Raw genomic sequence first — 24,988 nt, forward strand, 5'->3', positions numbered from 1 at the left:
CTGAGAGCCAATGGTCATTCTCTAACTACCTCAGTTCCTTGTCCAAGAGATAAGGATTAACACTGTGATATAATACACTAGAGAAATTTAAAAGAAAAGGTCACCTGGGTCACTTTATGCCCCAAAAGAAGTACTGCTTTGAAGGCAGAGTCAGAGAAGGAAAGTTTAACAAAGGTAAAGACTATGCATACAAATGCAGAGTTCATGAAAAGTGGATCAGAAACTTTATAGTTATAAAGTACTACTAGCTCTAATGAATGGGGCTTGAAGTGCTTGAAGTGGTTCTTTAGCATATAGCTCCCATAGCAGGTAGAAAGTAATCCAGAAATGAGAGTTTTATTACAATAATGTCTGTTTCTTGATGAAACTGTCAATGAAGAAGTTTGGGAGCCCAAGGAAACCTATGAATATATGAAATAGTCTAGCTGGTGTTACACCAAGTGAATATTTTTAGATACACTCAGAAGAAAAATATGCATGTTTGTCACAGAAGAGTTTAGGTGACACAGTTAAGTTGGTCAGTAAGATGAAAGGTCTTGCATTGGAATATTAACAGCATCCTTCTAATAATATATAGCTCTGGGGATATTCTGACCATTAGCTTAATGAAATTTCATCCATAATCCCAAAACCACAAAACAGGAATTCCTTTCTTTAAAGAATAAACTGGGCTTTGCCTTTGACGTTCAGTTTTCTCTGTCTATGAAATCAAAAATTCCAATGGAAAATGAAGCTGCATAGTTTCCATTCAAGCCGTAAATTGCATATTTGAGTACAGTCCAAGTAGCTGAAGTTATGCTGAAGCAAAATGTTGTTGTTTAATTTTCTCAATTTCTTGGTTTTCTGAATTCATTCCATGTTTTCTTACAATGAACATGTCAAAATTTGAGGACAGAAACTACATTACATATATCTATCTTTTATAGCATGCACATAGTAGTAAGTCCTCAATAAATTCTGGATAAAATTGGAGGAATAATGTATATTCAGTGTTCTTCTATGTATAATACATGCTGATGATACCTGTTTATTAGTGACATTACTTCTCACAAAACATCTCAAAATTTCTAGCATATAGTAGGCATTTAATAAATAAATGCCTATTAACTTTTGAATCTTGCAAAATTGCCTAACTTGAAGTGCCTTACCTTAAACAAGATTGGGGGGGGGGGAGGGGTTCAAGAAGACACAAGGAAGCAGCATAGTGAAATAGATAAAAAGCACTGAACTTGGAATTAGGAGCGCTGTATGATTTGAGACAAGTCATTCTGCAGACTAAGGAATTTTCCATTTGCAAAATGAAGGGGTTTAACTAAGTGAGCACTAGCGTTTCTTCCAGTTCTAAGTTGCTATGATTCTATGGGAGATTAAAGCAAGGACAAGATAGACCAACATGAATGGAGAAGCAACAAATATTCAAAGCATTTTAGTTGCTGAAATAGTCTGTTAAATTTTAAAATGCAATAATATACTAATGCTCAACAGAGTATTAGAATATTAAGTAATGCCAATGGTACTGACATTATATAATCATAGACTTAACAGAATGCTGAAAATGAAAGGTTTCATGATCTAGTCCAAGCCTTCATTTTACTCACAAATACAAGCACTGTTACAATGATAGCTGAAATCTTCTGAATGATTTGAGCTCCTTACCAATGACTGATGATGTTTTGGCCATAGCTTTAGGAAGATTACACTTCACTCTTCTCAACAATAAACTTTAGGGCCTCAGTTTCTAAAAAGGTATAAACATGTAGTTACCCACTAATATTCTGAATCTCATTCTAATTTGAGTTTTCCTCACTCTCTGAGTGAGATTCTTTCCAAAGGGTTGTTCTGGTCACAGATGGTCAGAGTTGTAAAGATCCAAACCTAAGGGAAGAGCCTTCTATAAGTTCACTAAATAACATGATCAATAAAGCGTAGATAGTAGCTCCCTCAAAAGCCTTAATTCTATAAATTCATACAAAAAAATACTAAAAACAGTTACCTTTTTCTTCTAAAATAGAAAAACAGGAACAGATAGCAAAGATGAAGAAGGAAAAATTACCCTTTTTTGAGAAGTATAGGCCCTGACTTCCACAGACTAAAATAGCCTAAACAGAAGAGGGATACAACATAGCAACAAATAACCACAAAAGATCTCACAAGAAAATAACCATAAACAATTACTTTAGGAAAAGGGATTATAAAATGAATGTTTTTACAAAACATAAAGAGAAAGTAGAAATATTCTAATTCCACACACATTTTAATACCATTTTAATGTAATCGAAATAGGTGAACTACTCAAAATCATTCTACAAAATTTTTTTTCAAAAGAATAAAGAAACCTTTAATGTCCCTTCCAAATCCAAGAGAATCATCTTCAACAAGAAATAGTTGAGTGAGAAAGATTTTATATAGATCAAGGATTATGGGACAAAGGGGGAAAAAAAAAGAAATGCCAACAAAGAAATTATATGTTGAAGTCTTTACTCAGATGAGACCACTAAGAAGAACCAGTTCCTCCCATCCAGCACAAGAAGGAACTGAGGTGAAAGAAGATGGCACCCCGCCAGCCTCACCCAGTCAGAGGAAGAGGTACTAAAGTATTGCTGCCCTCTTGAGGCCAATAACTTTTCAACTCTTGCTCCTGGGTCCTCCTACAGCACCAAACCGTTAAATGTGAATCTGACCAGAGCAATCACTTTAGGAAAGTATTCGCTATTTACTAAGGGTCAAGATAAGACTTGTATATCTGGGGGAAAAAACCCCAGAGCCACTGCTCTGTCTACAACTCATTTATTATTCATAATACTGCTAATAACATATTCTGAAACATAAAAGGAGATATATAACGTATATGTATAAACATATACACATATATACATACACATAACACTGTATTCAAATTGGTATCCCCAACTTTGTGATCTGACTTTTTGTTTTCTTGGCATTGTAGACATATTATTTAGGTCAAGTATATGTATGTATTAATGGCTATATCTGAATTTTTCCCAATACTGAAATCAAAAGTCAAATTTTGGTAATGCTTCTACTCATAAATGGTTGTGATTCTGGATGGTATCAATGACTACATCATGTATTCATACAATGTTTTTCCTCCAAAAGTCTTTAAAGACATATTAACAACATCCATGCAAAGTAGGTCAAGTTTAGGGAAGCTATTGTCCCAATATTAAATATAGCCAAACTGAGATACAGAAAGTTAATAGACATGACCAAGTATTACAGCAAATGAGTGACAGAACTGGGATTTGAACCCATGTTTCCCAACTTCTAGTTTACTAGCCACTAACCCATTTTGCTTCACCAAAGGGATCCACAATTTGTACCTTATTAAAGAAAACTGTCCAATTTGGAGAGCTGGGACTTAAATCTTCTGGTACATCTTTTCCCCTCCAAGTCAGGAAAATAGAGTATAATGAGAATAGGAAAGGATATAGTCAAACAATAACCTTGAAAACTCACCTAAAATAGCACAGGGTCATATATAAGCATACTACTACTCACAGAAAGTGAATAAACTGCCATTACAATAACACCACCTTCCCTCAGGTCATTCAGAAAAATAGCTTCCTGAAAAGCTTCTATTCTAAAGATATGTTACCCTCTTACTCAGAAGAAAATTGCCCCAACCAGGCTCCAAAGAAAGATTGGGTACTGTGATAGGAGTTAGACTATCTGAGATGCTAAGGAAATACAGGTTTCAGATGTGCTATATGAATGAGACTCATAATGAGATGTCATAATGTTATTCTCTTCACCATTAAACTCTGATTCAACAACTCCAAGCACTATGTACATAGCCAGAAGCACTGAGAGTAGGTTGGGCACCTATTTGAAACAAAATAGCTGGGGCTTTCAACTTGAATATACAAATTTGCACATATACAACATTTAACATTGGTTTAAAGGGCTAAATCAATGTAATTTTGTTGTGGACAAAAAAAGGGGGAGGGAGGAATAAAAAAATCTTTAACTATGTCAGATTAAGACCTAAAAGTTACTCTACGGATAGTAGTATAATTATAATCAATGGAATTTACAAGTATATATATTTACAATATACTATACTAGCCATTGCAGATAATTTATATGTTGATCTTTTTTCAAATTGAAACATCAATTTTTCCTTCACAGAAGGTTATGCTTTCTCTAGACTGGTTTAATTCTGACAATGACCAAAAAGATATAAGGTTGCTAGTGTGAAATATTCAAATTAGCTGTTAACAAACATAATACACTTAAGTTTTCAGCTAGAATCTCTAAGAGGGTTTTTTCTATCATACCTATCCTTCTACCCTGATCTACTCTGGGTACAAGTAAGAGAGATGATAATACTCTCTTGAAGTAAGGTTGCTTCTTGTTTCTATGAGGCTATAAAAGAGAAGGCAACAGAGTTGGGAATGAACTGATAGACTTCTCAGTTTTCAGGATCAGAACATAGTAACAGGGGGCAGGGAGTGGTTTCTGGACCTCATTTTTATTCTCCGGGAAAGGGAATATCCAGGCATAGTTCCTGTTTGTACTAGACAATCCCTCAATAGCATTTGTTCTGTATTCCTACTTCACTTAGTACTGGGCTAAGTACATAGTAGGTATTCAATAAATACTCATTAAATGAAACCTAATCACCTCAGAGGGAGCCCCCAGTGCTCATCTTACCTTTCAGTAGTCAATTCAATGACTGCTTTTTAAAAAATGCTGTAGGTTTTTTGGTGTGTTTTTTTTTTTTTTTAAGGCAAAAATCAGTAAAGATGAGATAATTAGACTGGAAAAAAATCAGTTGAGTAGTCCTCTTAAAGCCAAAAAAAGCAATGGGAGGTATCCAAATCTTGCACTGAACCTGGTTATTAATAAAAGACTCTTAAAGCCACAAAACCTTCATATAGCTATGCTGTGTAGATCAACTGTCGGGCTAAGCTTCGGCAAAGGAAGAACAATTAGCAAATTAATGAATTCTACTTTTGACTTATGCTTCAATTTCAAAAGGTATTTAAGCAATTCATCAGCCTTAATTATAGGGCAGATCCTCCCTTGGTCACTAATAAATAAAACCAAGTTTAGATTTTATATGTACATTTGAATTTAACAGATAATTTCATACTCAAAGCCAGTCAAGAATTTTATCTCCCAATGCCTCTAAGGCACAAGGCAATTTAAAGACTTAACAAGATGCTTAAAAATCAGGATAATTAAGAAATTTGCTAATTATTCCTCCCATGAATATAACAGTATAAAAATATTAAATTTTAAAATTCAAAGTTCCTATAATTTTGAGGCCTTTAAGTCATACTACATAAACACTATAAACTGTCTTTAAAGATAGTTTGGATTCTGTACTTCATCATTTCCAGTACATGATCTTCAAGGTTCACGTGAGAACTCTTAATATGGAATCCAAAGATTGGAAATTATGAGATCACCTAACCCATTCCCCTGCTTCTAGGCTGAGCTAAAATCAAAAAAAGTTCTATCCTTTTCCCTTATTTTTAGTTTCTGGATTAAATCTTTAGTTTCATATTAAAATGATTTATGAAGTATGGTTATAAAGCACTGAGATTTTAAAAACACACTGTAGTATAATTTACACATTGAATGAATGCATGCTTTGCCTTTCACCATAGGAACTTGAGAGGTTATTGTTACTTATTCCAATGATACTGTTATTGTTTAAAATCTTGTTGGAACTACCTTCAGAGCTGTGGTCATACATTTTAATATATATTAAAAGTGGCCAACATATGTTCATCAATTAATCCCCTAAAATTAAATTTATTATAATTATATTTCAAGATCCAAATAAATGGACAATGAGGTTTGTGCTCAAAAGCTCTTTCACAGAAAGTATATACAATGTGAACAAAAAGCACTATCATGGCAAAGAAGCCAATCAAAGAATTACAATACAACCCACTCCTTTTACATTATACACAATCGCTAAAATTTTTCATAATTTCAAACAGAAAATGCTTCAAAAGTATTACTTTGCTCTGAAACATTTTTTTATCTTTAAAAGGAAACGAGACAAAATATATAAAGTCTTTGCTATTTCTGCTCATCATTTAAAATGTGTGGCATAACCATGAGAACAATTTGCGACATGTTCAGATGTCTTTCAGACAATGTTTCTTCAATCAAGTTTATCTCATTATTCTCAATTAAATTGGAATGAACAAAATCCTTTGACCTTTTCGATATTTTCATCAATCCTATGGGTAGACAATCACTTCATGAAAGATACTATCCCTATAATTTTAAACTTTTGTAATTCTCATTTTCTTTTAATGTCATGCTTTATTTGCAGAGTTAATTTCATGAAAAATTTCACTTTCTTTGCTCTACAATTCTTTTTATGGAAGTATCTACTATTATTTATTACAATGGTCAGTGTAAAATTAACCAACCCTGAAACTATTGTACTGAAACTGAGCAATATTCCTGTTATGAACCTTCATTTACTTCTATACTGACAATATCTGTCTCATTACATTATAATCACACTTCATATAACCCCTTTAATCAGGATATTATCCTTAATGTCCAATTGGTTCTCATTCTGAAATTTAAAACCATTTCCTCCTCCTCCTGAGACTAGAAAACAACTACTTCCTGCAATAACATTCGGTTACCTGAAGAGAATAATTAAGTTACCCCTTTAGCTTGGTCTTTCCCTACACTATGTAATCATAATTCCTTCAGACTTTCTTGTCTTTTTCTTTCTTTTTTTTTTGGGGGGGGGAGGGGAATCCTTCAATTTTTCAAATTTACTAAATACCTACAAAATGAAGAAAATAATTCCAACCTACCTTTCAGGGACAACCAATAAAAAAATAGTTTCTTAAATAACAATCATGAATAATGTCAATGTCATGGGCACTGTGCAGTCCTGAATAGTAAATAAAGCTGAAGACCCAGAAAGAAGCTCATTCATTCATTTCATTTCACTTCTTGACAATTTTATTCCTGAGTTGTTGATTATGAGAAGTGTTGAAAACTTTTAAGAAATGATCCTTACCAGGGGACTTGCCCTGTTGTGAGCTGCTTCTTCGCTCTCTGTATCTGGCTGGGGTGGATGAACCTGTATCTTTACTAGGTTTGCTGGCTGGCCCCATATCTGAAATAAGGAATCCCATCTGCTCTGAAGGCAGGATATTCTCAGGTGGATTGGTCTGGCACTTTATACTGGCATCCACCTAAAACATCAAACCCACTCATTACTCTGAGCCTTTCCCTATGTAGGCATTATATGGATTTATTTTGATTTTACTTCTTTTATCAGGGAAATTCTACTTCAGGTTCATGACCCCAAGAAGTATGCTTATAAAGTAGTTCTTCATCCCTAAGCAAGTTTCATTTTTTATGAATGGAGCTATCTGTATATTCAGTGGGATAAAAATAGATGTATCATTTATGAAGTGTATAAAGAAATAAGAGATTTGCTTAAAATTGATAAGAGTGGATCTCTCAAGGTATCCAGTAATCCTTGGCAAACTAAGTCACTAAGTTAAATTCTCCAATTTTCTATAAAGTACACCCACTATATCTCTACAATTTTATTTCAAAGCTAAATTACAAAATGAAATCAAAGTAACTGCCAAGCATAGCAGCTATAAACAGTGAGAAAAAATGCTAATCTTCTATTAAGCATGTAGCTTTCAGAAATTATAATATTCAAAAAACCCTGTTTACTAAAGTAATTGCAATTTTGGGCAGGAATGTAGTTATAAATCAGGAAAGCCAAAACTTTGGGGCAGGGATCTAAAAGCTAACAATACAACTTGACCGGCCCTTTCTACTAGCTTATTTGAAAAAGGAAAATATAGCACAGGAAGATATCTAACAGGTCACATTTCTGGATCTCACTTTTGGTCTATCAAATTTACAATATACTTCAAATACAGAATACTCTGGGGCCCAACTCTCCACACTCAAAGACACTTAGAAGGGACAGAATCTAAAAAGAATGTGGAACTAAAATTAGAAGAGAACTGAAAAGAGTTGCTAAATTGTTCTCTTGGGAATCCCCAGCAAAAACTACAGATTTAAGTTTTCAAGAACCAGATCTGGTACACAACACAAAGTAGAAATTAAGTTACAAAAAAAGATATTTTCATCTTGATACATTACCACTGGATCAATTGTTCTTACCAACTCTGGAAAACTAAAGTTTCTTGGTTTTATGGTCATAGCTTAGAACCAATAAAGATAATCCCTCAGTCAGTGGTCGCCCCTCAAAATTTCCAATTCAATAGAAAAATAAATAAGATGGGAAAATACAATCTGATATGCCTAACTATTCATAATATATTGAAGGTAGCCAGTTAAGTTCTATGGTAATCCACCAAGAATAAAACCTTGTCTGGGGCACAGTAAAACCTATGAATAACTTCTGCAAATTATTATCCTGAAAAATTACTATTGATATAGTATACAGAGGGCTACTTGTGCTTATTTACATAGTCTAAAGTTATTTTCTGTAACTTGGATATAAGGGAATTAGATAAAATTATAAAGTACAACTCAAAGTGGAAAATAACTGAACAGTGAGTGATATCACATCAGAAATCGCGGAACAGCTAGAAATCCACATTCCATCCAAGTTAAAAATAGGAGCAAGTTCCTTGGGATGCTTTCAACAAAGCTTTTGTACAGGAGATATCAATGACATGTTTTACAAAGGCTAGATCTAAGTGGTAAAATAGTTACAAAGATGCCATCAAGGCAATGTACCTATGTTGCAAATCTGGACAAAAACACAACAGAATCTAGAGGAAGCAGCTAACCAACTCTAGCTCAAATAAGTTCCCAAAGCAAATTCCTGGTACATTCTAGTTGATCACAATGAAAATAACAGTTGGAGAATCAGTATGATATGGTGGTTTTGAAGGATAAAGAAACTCATCTTATACATAAGCAAAACCTGAATAGTTTCTTACCAACAGGCCACTTCAGATAAAAACAAAGATTCAGTTGAACTCATTCAATTTCTATGACCTTTACTGGATTTTATTTGGTTTTCTTTTTAACCTCTTACCTGATGTGCACTGAACGGTAGCCCCTCCTGTACAAATACTACTGATGATGGAGATGGATTATGACTCAGCTGTTCCTTCAGTTTTACATGAGCTTGTTGGATGGCTCCGGCAGGTTCCTGGACTGTTATTGCAGTGGTATTTTCAACAGGCTGAGCAGTGTGGATGGTATAGATATATTCGGGTGACTGTGGCAGAGAGCAGGTAATTGCTTGTTCTGTTCCAACCACAAATGATGTAATATCTGAACCTACTGGAGTAAGTGGCTCCAGTTGGCTAGTCTGACTCGTGGAAGATGCATTGCTATTACTTGGATTTGCCAGGATATGCTGACCCCTGTTAGACTGGGAAGTTGGCCCCTGGTTTTCTACAGGCTCTACCTTTACCATCTCCAGTTTAGGGGATGAATGCAGCTCATCTACAATTTGAAAGACAGCTTCCAAGTTTACTTCAGTTTTCTTATTTTCATCAGTAGCACCACACGGCCAGTTAGATGGCAGAAATTCAACAGGATAGGAAGACTGCATTGGAGGATTCTGGGAAAATGGAATAAATTTCAATAGAAAAATAAAATATATCACCAGAAAAATTAATAATAAGCAAACAGTTAAGATGACAACTATGAAATAGAAATATACTAAGGTTTACTGGGCAATTTTAGATCTATTTAGCAATGAAAATGTCTTCATACATAGTAAAATAGAATTTTTCTACCACATGTGTACTAATGTGTATATGTGTATTAGTACTGTACTAGTGTGTGCAGTGTATGTATACATATATATATATATATATATATATATGTTTGTTTGTGTGTGTGTGTGTATATATAGCATATACTGTACTAAGGATCAGGGATACAAAGAAGCCTTGTTCTCATGGAGATTAGTCTAATGGATCAAACTAAGTTTCCTGAGAGTAAGAACTGTCTTTCTATTCTACACATCTAGCACAGTATCTGGTACATGTAGTTACAAAATAAAAATGCTTGTTGAATTGAACTGAAACTATATATTTATCAGTATGAACTCTAGCACAAGTAGTCATTACCATCAAGTAATTCTATTACCATGAAAAAAAGTCAAGAAATATTACTTTCTATCTATCTATCTATCATTTCAGGAATATGGGTACCACAAGATTTTAAGCTTACTAATTCACTGAAATTAGACATGTGTCCACTTTACCTAAAGAGAAATAGTTATCTGAAGCAAGATAATGAAGTATTCCTGTGTAGTAATTTGCTGTGAAGTTATACCTAAAATCTTAATCCCATTGCCACTGAATTAGATAACTCACTTTGTCTTTTTTTTTTAAATTAAAGCTTTTTATTTTTCAAAACATATGCATGGACAATTCTTTAACATTAGCCCTTGCAAAACCCTATGTTTCAATTTCCCTCCCTTTCCCCCACACCCTTCTCTAGATGGAAAGTATATGTTAAACATGGTAGAAATATATAGATAACTCATTTTGAAGAAAAGATGAAAAGAACTGAGGTTATATAGTTGTTTGTGAAAAAGAACATACTGATCTTTAAAGTAAAAGAAATCTGAAAATACCAGTTCTTTGTATATAGGCGCTCAATAAGTAGATGAATGTATATAGGGAAAATAACTGGCTTTGGGATTCTACTAGAAATAACAGAGTAACATTTTAAAATCATACATTAATTGTGTTTTTTAATTGACACCTAGAATACTCAGTTTTAAAGCAATAAGGATCATTTTTCATTGTTTAGATCTTTCTACACATTTTGTTGCTTTAGGATTTATCATCATTGATTATATATTTAATATGGTGACTTAGACGGATCACAAGTTTATTCTGATATTTGATTTCATTAATGAAATTAAAAGTATTCTATAATTATGGATTTAATTTTATATTTTAAAATTTGCAAACAAATTATTCTCCACTAAAATCCCAATATAATGTTTTATTATTACATGGAGATGATCCTGGATTCTTAAATAAGGGCTATGTCAATAAAGCATAAGCTTTGGCAGGTCCTAAACAAACTTCAAGAAGAAACTTCTAGTAACCTAGAAAGAAAAGGAAAAGAATTGCCTAAGTTCAGAAATACTAATCATTAGGCTGGCTCCTCAATGACGAATTTTTTGGCCATAATAATTCACAAATTATACATATATTATTAGGGTACAGAAGATGATGTTCTAGATGTATATTCTAGCTGCCCTATTAGGGCATTTAGAAGGAACAGTGTTGGGCCTGAAGCCAAGAAGACTCATCTTCCTGTGTTCAAATCTGGCCTCAGACACTTACTATGTGACTTTAGTAAGTTACTTCACACCCTGCTATCCTCAGTTCCTCATCTGTAAAATAAGCTGGAGACAGAAATGGCAAAACGTTCCAGTATCTTTACCAGGAAAATGACAAAAGGGGTCACAAAGAGTCAGACATGAATAAACAACAATAAATACCATCAATGATTAAAAAAAAAAAAACTTCTTAAAAAAAAGATTCTTAAAATATTATAAATTCTAAATGTATTCAATTTTGAATATTTAACATTGATAAAACTTTTTTTCTGGTTGTATTTTATAAAGACCACAGAATTTGGGATCAGAAGAGATAGGGTGTGTGATACAAATATTATTCACATGACCTTGGGCAAATTACATCCTTTCATGAATTATTTCTTTTATTTGTAAAAAAGGAAGGGAGATGGTGGACTACAAGAAATCTAAAATCCCTTCAGCTCAAAATTCTATTATCCTATGAATTCCCAGTGATAATATGGCAGAATGAATAAAGAACCTGACTTTTAATAAAGAAGACCTGATTTCAAGTCCTCTTTCTGACATACTGACTGACCATAGACAAGAAGCTTTTAATCTCCCAATGCACCAAATATCTTTAAAAGTAAGTGCTTGTCTATATTGGGAGAGGAAGATTTCTCATTGGAAGAAATATTGCCAATGAAATCACAAGTCCAATGCAAAATTTCCCACCAGTCATAAATCACAGAGAAAATTTGTTATCTTAAGGCACTCACCTGGAAATAATTGCAGTGTGCATAGGAAGAGGCAGTGGGACTGACACAGCTACTTAGGGCATCCATGTGGGTAGATGGGGAGCAACACTGTAGTACTGCTATAATACAAACACAGGGAATACATCAACCATAGTCAGCCTCTATTAAGTAACAGTACTCTTCTTTCAATTTTGCTGTGAAATACCAAAGGTTTAATTGTATTGGGTTGTTTTTAACATAACATTTAGTCCTTTTCACTGATATTGTTTATCATAAATAGTTTAGACCTGGTTTCTAAAAAGCCACACCTGAATATTTTTAACATGACCATTTTATTTGCTATTATCTTTAAAAAACTATATTCCCATTGGAAGAGATTTTGTTCTGTTAGAATGATTCCAATGTAGAAAGCCTTGTTTTATCAATTGCAAACATTTTAGGGAGTTATTAAAAAAGCCTCCACAAAATCCTATGCAGAAATCTTATCATACTATGGAGCTGATCTGGATTCTCAAAGGCTATCATAATGAAGCCAAGCTCTAGAAGGTTCTAAATATGTCAGAAAAGCTTTGATTGGGCCTTACCAACAAATAACATCTGCTTTCTAAAGACCACTTTAGTTAGGTATGGAAAAATTCATCACCAGTATATTGGCTACTTGGTAATGAATTCTTTGACTGTAGCCACCAAACACAGAAAAATATAAAATGATTTCAAGGCTGGTGTGTAGGCACTTTTGAAGTAATAGTAGCACAAAGATCTAAAAAGGGGTTAGAGCAGAGGACATGAATAATAAAAGTTTTTTTAGATCATCTTTTAACATTAAATCAATGGTTGCTGGGTCTCAACTAGGACATCTTTGTCCAAAGATGAATAAATAGACACCACTACAGAAAATGAATTATATTCAGAAGGGAAAACCTGCTGTAATATAAAAGAAGAGCTCACAGCTTCTTACTGAAGAAGTAAATAATGGAGAGTTAAAGGAGATGTCTTTACTTTGTGTCTAGTACAACAATAATCATCATTGTTATTGGTCATTAGTCAGCAGCCATTGAAATCTTTATGGTAAACATTTGCAAAAAAGCTACCAAGGCTACTATAAAAATGAACAATTTGCAGAGCAAAAAAATTTCTATGACAAATTCAATAAATCCCTCCAAATGAGAATTGCCACATATTTTAATAATCCATGTCTTCAACACAAAAATAGAAATTGGGAAGGGTAGTGAAAAATATGTTGAAAAACATTATTCAGGATTAAGAAATGGGAGAGACTAAAGAGCTGTAAATATAAGCCACACTTATACATTTATCATGAATACTTTCTTCAGTAAAAGAGAAAGGCAACAAGGATACAAAGAACACTAAATAACATCAGAAGAAAATGAAAATTAATGTTAAATAGGAAATGACTTGTTGCTGATGTCAGAGACACTGTGAAGTTAACTATGTATATTCAGAGTACCAGTCTGTTAGAATAAAGATCAATAGCAATACTAAATTAGAATAAAAATGAGGGGGGAAAAGGTGTACAAAATAATTCCAACTTGACCTCTTTAAACAAATTAATGACACTCCAAAAATGGGAAATAGCTGGAGGAATGGACATCAACAGACTATTGCTATTTTCTATCAAAGTTTAGCTGATATCAATTTGCATAACAAGATCACCAAAAGAAAAACATCTCTAATCAAACATTCCATCTTCCAGAGAGATGGTAACCATGAAACATTAAAAATGGAAAAGATTCATACATACTTTTATAACAAAAATTTTTTTTATCAAAGTTAGTGGAGCAACATTTAGATTCTAACACCATAACTTAGGATATGCTTTATAATGAAGTGGTATTTTAAAAAGCGAACAGCACAGAAAATATTGAGGGATTGAATCTTTAGGTAACCAAAAGAGGAAATGGTGGTGAGCAAGGGAGCATATGACATTCTTGGAGAAAAATATCACAGATCTTATTACAAAAAAAAAAAAAAAAAAAAAGGCAATTATTCTCATTCTCAACCACTATCACCCACTTTTGTATTGTTTTCTTTTTTATAATATGATGGTTCTCTGGGAGCAGGTTTCTTGGGGAGGTTTTCTGGAGGCAGCCTTAGTTTCAGTTCAAAGTAATAATCACCCCAAATGCAGCCAGCTGATAAAATCCAAATATTTATTTTCTCCTTCCAAGTCTTATCTCTTTCTTTGGGCCCAGTTAGCTTTCTTAGAGGCCTCTCTCCCTCCTTGGTTCCAAGAGCTCTTGCAATTTGTCTTTTAGCTCTTCCAGCTTCTGCCTCTAGCTCAACTCCGACTCATGGCTTCTCAATTTCCAACTGATGCTCCCCTCTCAATCTTTTCAACTGAACTCTCCTGACTGAACTCAGCTGTTTTTATGCTCTTTCAGAGGTGTAAACTCAAAAGTTGACTCTTCCTCTGAGATGGGATTATGGGAAGTGTGAATTTGGATATCTCATACTGAACCCTGAAATCTCCCAAACGTGTGAACTAATGTGTGAGCTAATGTGTGAACTCTCAAAGGTGTTGACTTACATTGTTTTTATCAATGCTAGTGATTTAACACCTTGTAAGGATTTGCTCTAATGTGTGAACCAAAACGCCAGGATTCTAACATCTCCAGCTTTCTTTTGATTTAGAACATAGGTGGTCATGATCTCCTTGACTTTTCATGGAGGTGAGAACCCCCAAAAAGGTGATCACGTCTTCCTTAACTGCTCAAAAAAGAAGTGAAAACACCATAAAAAGAAGGTGGTCACACCCTCCCTGATATCTCAGGAAGGGAGATGAAAACACCAAAGGAAATGAGAAATCAAATCAGATTAGTGGGTTTCTGAAGGGGTTCACTTGAAACAGGTATACATAAATCCCTCAATATGGGAGGTATTACACATAATGACATAGCAATATAACACAGGCTAATAGTGATGTAAAAAATAACATGAATCAACATGAGAATTTATACATATCCATAAGTCCTAGAAATAGTCCAAAAGAAATCCATTGTCCATTAGTTCATGTGCCAGGAATCCAATAATTACTGCATGCTTTGAAGTACTGCAATAGTTTCATCAACAAATTTTCATCTCAAGGAATCCAATGATTCCTGCTGGTTTTCAAGAACTGAAAGCTGAAGATTTTAAAGTTCTTTTAACAGTCTCATTGTCAGCCATGCTCTTTCAGTGTCAGATGTTTCTTAAATCTTCTCCTTTGTTTTGAGGTTTTTCTCTTTTTCTGTTTCTCTCTGATGGACAAGGCAAATATGACTCATTAGCACCCATCTGATTCCTTCTCCATCTGTAAAAATACAAGCAAACCCTCTCTCCCAGGCAGTTAATTTATCTAATTCCTTTCTATTTACCACTTTGCGGATTTCTCCTTATCAACTGGCAATTACATTGGAGCTGCTTGCACTGGACACTGCCCTGTTGGGTTAAAAAACTTGTATTCTCCCCAACTGTAATTCTGATTGCTTTTCTGTTGGTTGATCACAACAGAATCCTGACGTTCTAAAGACTCTCTGGGTGTAACCTCAGCTGCTTTCATGCCCCACCTGTCTTTTAATTGATATCTTGGGGCTGGGCCCTGCCTCTCATTTCCCTGTGTCAATCTACATTCAGTGAAAGTCTAGGTTGCATTTTGGACATGGGGTTTTAGGTTTTCTCTCACCCTGTCTTCTCACTCTATCTTCATATCTACACTGAGCTCTAAGATATCCAACTTTTCCACACTGAAAGCATCTATGGAGTTTCGCTAGAAGTCCCTTGCTAAGAGGGACCCTGTCTTCCCATGTTCATCATAGTTTGGGTATAATAAACATTTGTGCCCACTGTGGCACAGCGCCTTATAATCTCCTCTAAAGGAGCATCTTTGTCTAGCTCCCATATAATTCTTTTGCAAACCTCATTGGCATTTTCCTTAGCCAGATGCTTGGTCATTATTTCTGTAGCTGCTTTATCTCCAATGGTTCTTGTTACAGCTGTTTGCAAATGTCCCACAAAATCTGCAAAAGGTTCATTGGGACCTTGCTCTATTTTTGTGAAGGCTTTACCTCCATCTTTCTGTCCAGGGAGAGAACTCCAAGCTTTTATTGCAGCCTTAGAAATTTGCTCATACACTGGGTATGGGATAATAAGTCTGTTCTGAATTCTCTCCATACTGACCTTCACCAGTCAAAAGCTATTTGTACATTAACTCCTGTTTGCCTATTTTGTTGGGCTTGAATCCTATGTAATTGATGAAACTCCAAAAGCCACAACAAATTTTGTCCAGGTTCTAAACATGTCCTAGCTATGAATTTCCAATCACTCAGGGTTAAGATTTCATAAGACAAATTATCTAGTAACATCTTAACATAAGATGATGTAGCCCCATAAAGAGTGCAACCCTTTTTCAAATCCTTAATTTTTTCCAAATTAAAAGGAGTGTATCTTCTCCCTTTTTGACCGGAAGAGTCAAGCTCTTTGATGACAGGATATGCAGTTATAAAATCAAATACATCTTGTCCTTCATTTTTTGCCTTAATACCTTTTCTAATCTTGTCACAGGCTCCTTAATAGGTGGCTCTGATTGCATTACTGCCTCTCCCCCTCCTCCTTATTCCTCTACCCATGAAGGGTTAATTGAGGGGAGGAGGGTCATAAGATGAGGAATGATCTAATTTCTCCTGCTGTGAATCTGATTCTTCATCCTTTTCACCTAGTTTAGTTGCTACCTCTCCTTCCTGCTCTTTCTTCTCTTTCCTCATGCTAACACTTATATAATTTCTTTAAGCCAGTTGTATTAAATTATATGTATTAAGTGTGTCTTTGGAAATTGAGTCAAGTCCATTTTTATTGTAGAATTGTAATTTCCACTCATCTAGATCCAATTCTTTTTCCATAGAGAAAACAAGGACATATATACTTTACAGTTTCTAAAAGTTCAGTGATCTGCTGCAAAATTATAATCAAACCTTGGCTTTTCATAACCTTGACAATGCTCTCTAAACATTTTCCTTGAACAGAAACAGAAGGCTGTTTTCTAAACATCTGTCCTATCTTAGATGAAATTCTACTTTTAACAAAATTTCTTTGTTGTACTCACCCTAATTTCTGGGTTGAGGAGACTTTTCCACTGGATCAGGATCAGAGGCTTTTCCATTGAAATCAGGGTCCTGTCAGCCCCACGTTGGGCACCAAAATGTGGTGTTCACTTCTTTTTTATAATATGATGGTTCTCTGGGAGCAGGTTTCTTGGGGAGGTTTTCTGGAGGCAGCCTTAGTTTCAGTTCAAAGTAATAATCACCCCAAATGCAACCAGCTGATAAAATCCAAATATTTATTTTCTCCTTCCAAGTCTTATCTCTTTCCTTGGGCCCAGTTAACTTTCTTACAGGCCTCTCTCCCTCCTTGGTTCCAAGAGCTCTTGCAGCTTGTCTTTTAGCTCTTCCAGCTTCTGCCTCTAGCTCAACTCCGACTCATGGCTTCTCAATCTCCAACTGACGTTCCCCTCTCAATCTTTTCAACTGAACTCTCCTGCCTGAGCTCAGTTTTTTTTAATGCTCTTTTAGAGGTGTAAACTCAAAGGCTGATTTTTCCTCTGAGAGTAGGATTATGGGAGGTGTGAATTTGGATATCTCATACTGAACCCTGAAATCTCCCAAACGTGTGAACTAATGTGTGAGCTAATGTGTGAACTCTCAAAGGTGTTGATTTAAGCTTTGTTTTTATCAATACTAGTGACTTAACACCTTGTAAGAATTTGCTCTAATGTGTGAACCAATAAGCATTGTATCAATTCCATTGAGTTAACACTAGGATTCTAACACACGTTCATATATAGTTCTGTTCCATCCTGTTCTCAGGGATCCCTTTTGTTAACAAATCCCACTTTGGAAGGTAATATAAAAACAAGAGACAATAGTAAAAACGTTTTAAACTCTTGCCTCTATCTCATAATGACTTCACCTCAAACTCTCCATGAGAACTAAACATACTTAACAATATTCCTTCAAAACTTCCTGGTCTTACTGTTTAAACTTCTATAAATACTATCTTCACTCTCAAACATAGGGATATTCAGGCCCTTAATTTGATCATTATTGATACCTATATTCCACTTTCATGATTCACGAAATTTGGAATTTCTATCTCTGACTAATCAATTCAATTTCTTCTGTCTCAATTCTTCCTAAACCTGTTATTCATACTCACAGTGACTTCCAGTTTTTCCATTCCTCCCTATTCTTCTAGTTTAGTACTTACTACCCTTGTGTCAATTCCCTTTTCTCCTTTCAGTCACTGGCAACAAAGTGGCCCTTCATCTGGATGCCAATTCCAGTGCAAAAGTTTCCTCTCCATAATTTCTTCTTAATAAAACTTTTCCCAATGCTACCTGTAAATATGCCCAGATCTCTGCCATCCTATAAAACTTTTCATTTAATTCAAGGTATTACACTATATTATAAAGTCCTCCTCCCTGTCATAATCAAAATTCCTAGAAAAAATATACTTTTTCCCAAAACTACTCATTTGCTTCTTAGTCCCTCACTATCCTCACCATTTAATGGAAATACCCTAAGTCACCAATGATTCCTTTGCACCTAAGTTCAATAGGCTTTTCTCATTCTTAATTATTACTGAAATCTGAATCTTTCTGACAATGTTGACCATCACTTCCTGGATAATATCTCCTCGATAGGTTTTCAAGACAGTGTTCTCTCCTGGTTCTCCTCCAGTGTGGCCTATCCCTTCCTTTGGCCTTCTCTGCAAGATTTTCTACAAATCCTGCCTCCATTAGTCTCTAACTTTCCCTTGGTGATCTCATCAGTTACTGTGGGAATTCAATTATTTTATTTAACAGGACTCGCAAATTATCTATGTAGCTTTCATCTCTTTCCTAAAGCCAGTCCTTCCATCTCCAAGTACCTTTTGGATATTACCGCCTAAATGGTGTAATGGTATCTCAAACTCAACATATCCAAAACAACTTAATGTCTTTTCCCCAAACCCTACCTAAATTCTTCATGTGTCAAGGGATTCTCCCAATCAATCACCCAGGCTGACAACCTAAGAGACTATATTCATTTAGTTTTTCATTCTTACTCTCCATATACAACTGTCAATTTCCTTCCAAATCACTCACATCTGTCTTTTTCTCTATTCATACCAGCAATCCTAATTCAGGTGTTTACATCTTGCCTCAACTACTGCAGGAGACATCTTGTATCCAGCTTCTCCCCAAGAAAATCCATTGTTCCATACAGCTGCCAAATTGATATTTCTAAACACAGATCAGTATCATTTCACCTGGTCAAGAACCTGATTAAACCTCTGAGAGAAAAAATATGTCTTTGCAACAACCTTCCTTTCTAGAACAGGATTTCTTAAACCTGGGGTAAATGGCCTTTAAAAAAAAAATTCTGATAATTATAATCCAATACCATTTGTAATTTTATATATCTTATCTTATACATTTAAAACATTATTCCAAGGAGGAATCCACAGGCTTCACCAGACTGCCAAAGGGATCCATGTCACATGAAAATTTAAGAACTCCTATTCTAAGCTGATTACACATAAATTCTCCATTTAAATCAAATTAGCCTCCTTGTTATTCCATATACTAAATATCCTCCCTCCCATTTTTGTGCTCTCGAACAATATCTGCTTTTCTCAAGTCTGGAATACTCATCTCAGTTCCCCTCCAAGAACTTTAGTTCAAACGCTATTGTTTACAAAAGATGCTTCCTGATCTCCCCATCACAATTAGTCGTCTTCCCCTCACCCCCCATTCCCCCTAAATTACTATGCATTTACTACATATATTTTGGTATTTAATATATTTTGGTATCTGTATACATGCTGTTATCTTCTAGGAGAATAAAACCTCTTTAAGGTAAAAACTTTGTAACTTTTGTCTTTGTATCTCTAGTACCCAGGATAGTACCTAGCATATAGTTATAATAAATCTCAGTTGAATTGAATAGACTAAAAGAATATCAAAAAACTTTGAATGTATACCTATTGTTCATAGACATATTTTATGACATTTTACATGCAAATTCATGTTGAAGTTATGGGAGGGGAGTGGGCAAGGCTTTTACAAATGACACTTTATTGCAAATAATCTCTAACAACTGACTGAAAGGTATATAAAAATAAGATACCATTATGCTTATTATCTACAGTATATAAAAAGCATCTATTTCTATACAACCAAATGCTGTATTAAAAAGCTCTCTTCCAGCAAGTTGTCTTCTGTGTATGTCTCAAATTCACATAAGTCTCTTTCATAATCAACAAGGCGGCAACTTTGTATGGTTATTCTATGATTATTAAAATCAAGTAAAGGATAAAGTAGATGCATACTAATTCAAAAGTGCTTGTTGGCGTTCAAATGGAACAGTATGTAGATGGTGAGTCTATTTATTGATGACACTGTAAGAATTATATCAAGCCTAGGAAATTGTAAAACATGCTAAATGAGAGCCATAATTACTCAAAACAATATTCATGCAGAGAAAAAAAAGGATGAAAAATGCCTATTTTCAAGATTATAAGGTGTAGGTGATCCATCAGTATACATATATTGAGACAGATACTGTGCATGGACAATAAAATGAACACAGAATTGAACTGGAGGAAGAGAGCAACTGCTACCATTTTTGAAAACTGTTTCATGCTTTTAAGAACCCTAAGCCTCTCCCCAAAATAAAGGCCCTTCTTTTAACATTCTTCCAGGGATGCTGCATAAAGCTACAAGTCATAAAATAGCATAGTCAAATAATTAAAGTTACTGTTCCCTGAAAGATCAATAGAGATGCATGTGGTTGACATAAGTAAGCTCTGATATACTACTATCACAGAAAAACTATACAAAGGAAGTAATATAAAGAATAATACCAAGTGTATAACCAGAAAAGTATAATGACTAGTCACATAGCAAGAAAAAATAAATGAGTCATCTATGTGCTTCAATGACAAACACTTTATCTAGAATAAGATCCTCAATGCTTTGGGTAGAGCTCTTAAAGATTATTTTTTACAGGAAGCCAAGAAAAGCACTAAGTGGGCAAGATATGAAATATATCACTTAAGGAACATCAAAATGGATGAGAACACAGATCCATCAAAGTATCAAAATGGATGAGAACACAGATCCATCAAAGTATCAAAGCAATAAGACAGCTAAAACAATCTAAAATGCTTTCAGCCATTTATCATAGAAAAACTATACCTTTTGGAAATAATTTGCAAAAGATAGTTTTGCTAATGCAAACTTTTTAAAACATTCTATTTGCAATTAAGACAGTATAAAGGTCTGAATTCCCTGGAACAGTTACCAGTATGATTGTAGTTTAAATGAATAAGATGGGTCTCTCATTTACCGAATGAGAGTACAAGTCAGTTCACCAAGATTAAGTCATCAATTATAGCAACATCTTTAGAGATGAATTATTAGCCATTCTTTAGTAAAAAAAATTTATTAAATTCCTCTACCTATTTTGAATGCAACAAGTTGAAAGCAACAAGTAAAACTTCCCATATCTAAAGCCTTGTTCAAAAAAGAAGAAAAAAAGTTCCATGAATTTCATCAAAATTCTTAGCATTTATTTAAAGCAATCAGTAGAAAGGAATCAAGAAGAGTATGTTAAGTCTCAAAACCATATCACCATATAAGAATGTGGTCAAAGAAGCTAGAGAAGAGATGATTGGGAGGAAGGCAAGATAAAAGAGTGAGAAGAGGGGAGAAAATTCAAATCGATGAAGAACTGTCCTACATAAGATTTATTCTGTTTACTTCCTAAAGTGGAGCCATGCATGGAAATTAGAAAGAGAAAGATTTTGGCTTAGCATAAGGAAAAGCTTTCTAATAATAAGAGCTCTCCAAAAATAAGTCAGTGAATTTCTTGTCATTGGAAGTTTCTGAATTGAGGTTAGATGAACACTTGTTCGCTATAATAGTTTAACTAAATAATTTCTGAGATCCCTTCCAGCTCAGTAATTCCAAAAACAGCACAGAAGTTCACTTTTTAAAATATAGAAGACTAAAAACTATGTTAATATTTACCTTTACATAATCCTTAAAGTATGGATTCCATAAAACAAATTCAAAGTAATAAAAATAAAGCAAAGTAGTTTAGGATGGATGGCTAGAAGACAGAAATAAACAGGATTTGTCTACTAACACAAAGTGGATGGAAACCTTGGTAAAACTCAACACAGCTTCTCCCCCTCGTGGCAAGAAAAGGCTTAGTCAAGGATGAGAACTTTCAATTTTATTGCAGCCATAGTCTCAATTTCATAAAAAAAAGTTTTAGACTTGGAGGAAACCTTAGAAATCAATTAGTCCAACTTACCAAATTTATAAATGAGGAAGCTAAAACACTAAAAATTAAATGACTTAAGGATTTTTTTTCATTGGCTATGTAAAAAATATAGATTTTTATTTTTAAAGCAAGCCTTTTTAATTAAGATTCAAACAACATATAGTAATGATTATAAAAGTACTAGTAGTAGTAACAGCACTTAGACCTCTAAATTTTAAATTTGTTTATAAATTCAAGATTTGAAAGCTTCAGAGGGCAATCTAAAAATGTCTAAACTGACTTGAAAACCGATGAGGAAAAAAAGAAAACCAAACTATTGCAATTCAATTTGGCAACATTTGCCATTTTAAAGTTTTGATATATTATAGGTCAGCATAAGAAATTAAATAGGAATTTGAGAAGAGCTTTGTGGAAGATGCAGCTAACACTTGAGGGCCAGTAGAGACAAAAAAAAAAAAGTTTAAGAACTCAAAAATGCATAAAAAATGTGTATATATATATATATATATATATATGCATTGTATAATGTCACCCCAAATTTTACAATAAGATACTATAAACAACCCATAAAAGAGTTTACAAAAATCCAGATTTCTTCTCTGGTTATGAAAAGAGGGCTAAAGTATTTTACACAGACTTTCTATATTCTAAGAGTACCATACCCATAACCTCCCCACAAACACACACATACATATATACACAAATGTATAGCTAAAGCCCAGTAAGAAAAATATGAAAGAAAAGCAAACTTAAATCATTTCGCTAGACAGCATGATCCTCATACATTTACTTCTTTTCATGACAATGTGATAGCTATTTTATAGTACAATGACAGATCTTATCCAAATAGAAAAAAAAACATTTTTAATATTTGAATATCACAAAAGTAAGATTTGCTAGTTCCATCCTTCAAAAGATAATAGTAAGAATCTTTTTTTAAAAAATCCTCATTTTAATAATGAAGTCAGTATTTTCTATTTTTAAACTAAAATTAAAGTTTATACTCAAAAGTAGTTAATATTTAAATATGTCCCAAATATTATTTAATGACTAGAAAATTATGTTATTTGTGGGTTTACCAACAATTAGAGAACTCATATTATGAGTAAACATTTAAATAAAAAATAAGTACACCTATCTCTGTGATACATACTTTAGTAAAGTTACTTTACTTTTAGTAAAGTTAGTTGACACTAACACTTAAAATTATTTGAAAAGAAGTTTACCTGTTAAATGGTTTTCAATTCATGTAATATTGGAATCAAGGTGTTTCTTTACTAAGACTGGGAGACTTCCTATCATGCTCAGGCCTAATCACGGGTCTAATTCCACTGCAAATGGCATGAAAGCTTTGACTAGTTTCATTTCTGACTTATGTCTGGGTTCCTCACTAAGCAACCCAGTACTCAATACTTTTTCCACTCCCAGATGTTCACTTTATTAAATGTTGAACTTAACTGTCAATACCCAATTAGCACAGCCTTCTGCAGCTTGGAACTGACAAATTGGGGATCCACCAGCCTCAGCCTCCTCAGTAGTTGTTATTATAGACATGTGCCACCATGCTCAGCTGGGACACTATTTCACAGTGATAAAATAGAATATTTTTGATAGCGTCCTTCATTATCAGGGGCCTTTTTAATTTAACAATTGCGGATTTTATCTAGAATGCTCCATATTTTTCAAAGCTTTTTCACTTAACATTTGTCTCTCAATAACTTCTACACATTTTAGTTTTTTAAAGGTCCTTATGAACATTTTAAGCATTTTTATTTTTATAACCCCAAGAAATTTACTACTTTCTTTTAATTATATTTATAAAAGATGGAAAATCAAAAGTTGAGTCAGATTGTGGAAACTTTCACATAATCCATAAAAACCCCACTTTTTTTTTTCATTTTTAAGAAACACTATATACTATTATGTCATCAATTATTTCTTACTTATCCTTTTTAGTATCTTCACAGTTCCCATCTTGAATTCTCAAAATTAATTTTCAATTTAAAGGTTTATATCCTAGACTAATTAATCTTTAAATTATCCTAAATCATAACTCAATTTTCTAAATTTGATCATCAAAATCTACTCTTCTAGTAGATAATATGCATATAAAGGCAGCTTTTAACTTTAATGGATGGATGTTTACAAAAATATTATTTGAACTAGATAGAACACATTTTGTTCTTTAAAAAATGTTATACCTGACTAGATTTTTAGTTCAGTACACAAAAACTAATTTCACTCATAATGTATATTAAATATAGCATTACTTGAACTCATAACCTAAACACTATGTATAACAATGTTTCTAGGAAGAAAAGCCTTTTACAATTTCAAGTTGGGATGCCTGGAATTTATCTCTATATTGTTGCTGCTATTCACACACAAACACAGCCCAATCCACAATTGCTTCAGTGGGCAGCAAAACTATAGTGGGACTCTTGCAGTTCCAAACACTAATGGTAGAGGTACCCAGCAGGATAGGAACTGGGGGTAGAAAAAGTGAGGAATAGATTCCAAAAGTTTCTAGGGACTAAATAAGAAGTAGGGGGGTCAACAGGGTCTTCGTTTCTCCTCCTTGTATTTCCCCTTATCCTTCCTTTTCACTTCATTGATGGAGT

General features: G+C 33.9%; 1 protein-coding gene across 7 annotated transcripts in view; it reads right to left on the bottom strand.

Annotated features, from left to right (window-relative positions):
* The window catches only part of HSF5 (heat shock transcription factor 5), a 41,664-nt gene that overhangs the window by 3,847 nt on the left and 12,829 nt on the right, over positions 1-24,988 (bottom strand). For 2 of the 7 annotated variants that reach the window (XM_031966490.1, XM_031966484.1), the window contains 4 exons: positions 12,064-12,161; positions 9,047-9,580; positions 7,028-7,205; positions 3,342-3,397 (listed from right to left, as the gene is read on the bottom strand). In XM_031966490.1, the coding sequence (XP_031822350.1) occupies positions 3,342-3,397; positions 7,028-7,205; positions 9,047-9,580; positions 12,064-12,161 (866 nt within the window). Of the gene's footprint in view, positions 1-3,341; positions 3,406-7,027; positions 7,206-9,046; positions 9,581-12,063; positions 12,162-24,988 lie in introns of all 7 variants that reach the window. The other 5 variants (XM_031966486.1, XM_031966485.1, XM_031966488.1 and 2 more) reach the window with 3 other exon arrangements.

The sequence above is a fragment of the Sarcophilus harrisii genome, chromosome 4 (assembly GCF_902635505.1).
Source record: "Sarcophilus harrisii chromosome 4, mSarHar1.11, whole genome shotgun sequence".
Taxonomy (NCBI): Eukaryota; Metazoa; Chordata; class Mammalia; order Dasyuromorphia; family Dasyuridae; genus Sarcophilus; species Sarcophilus harrisii.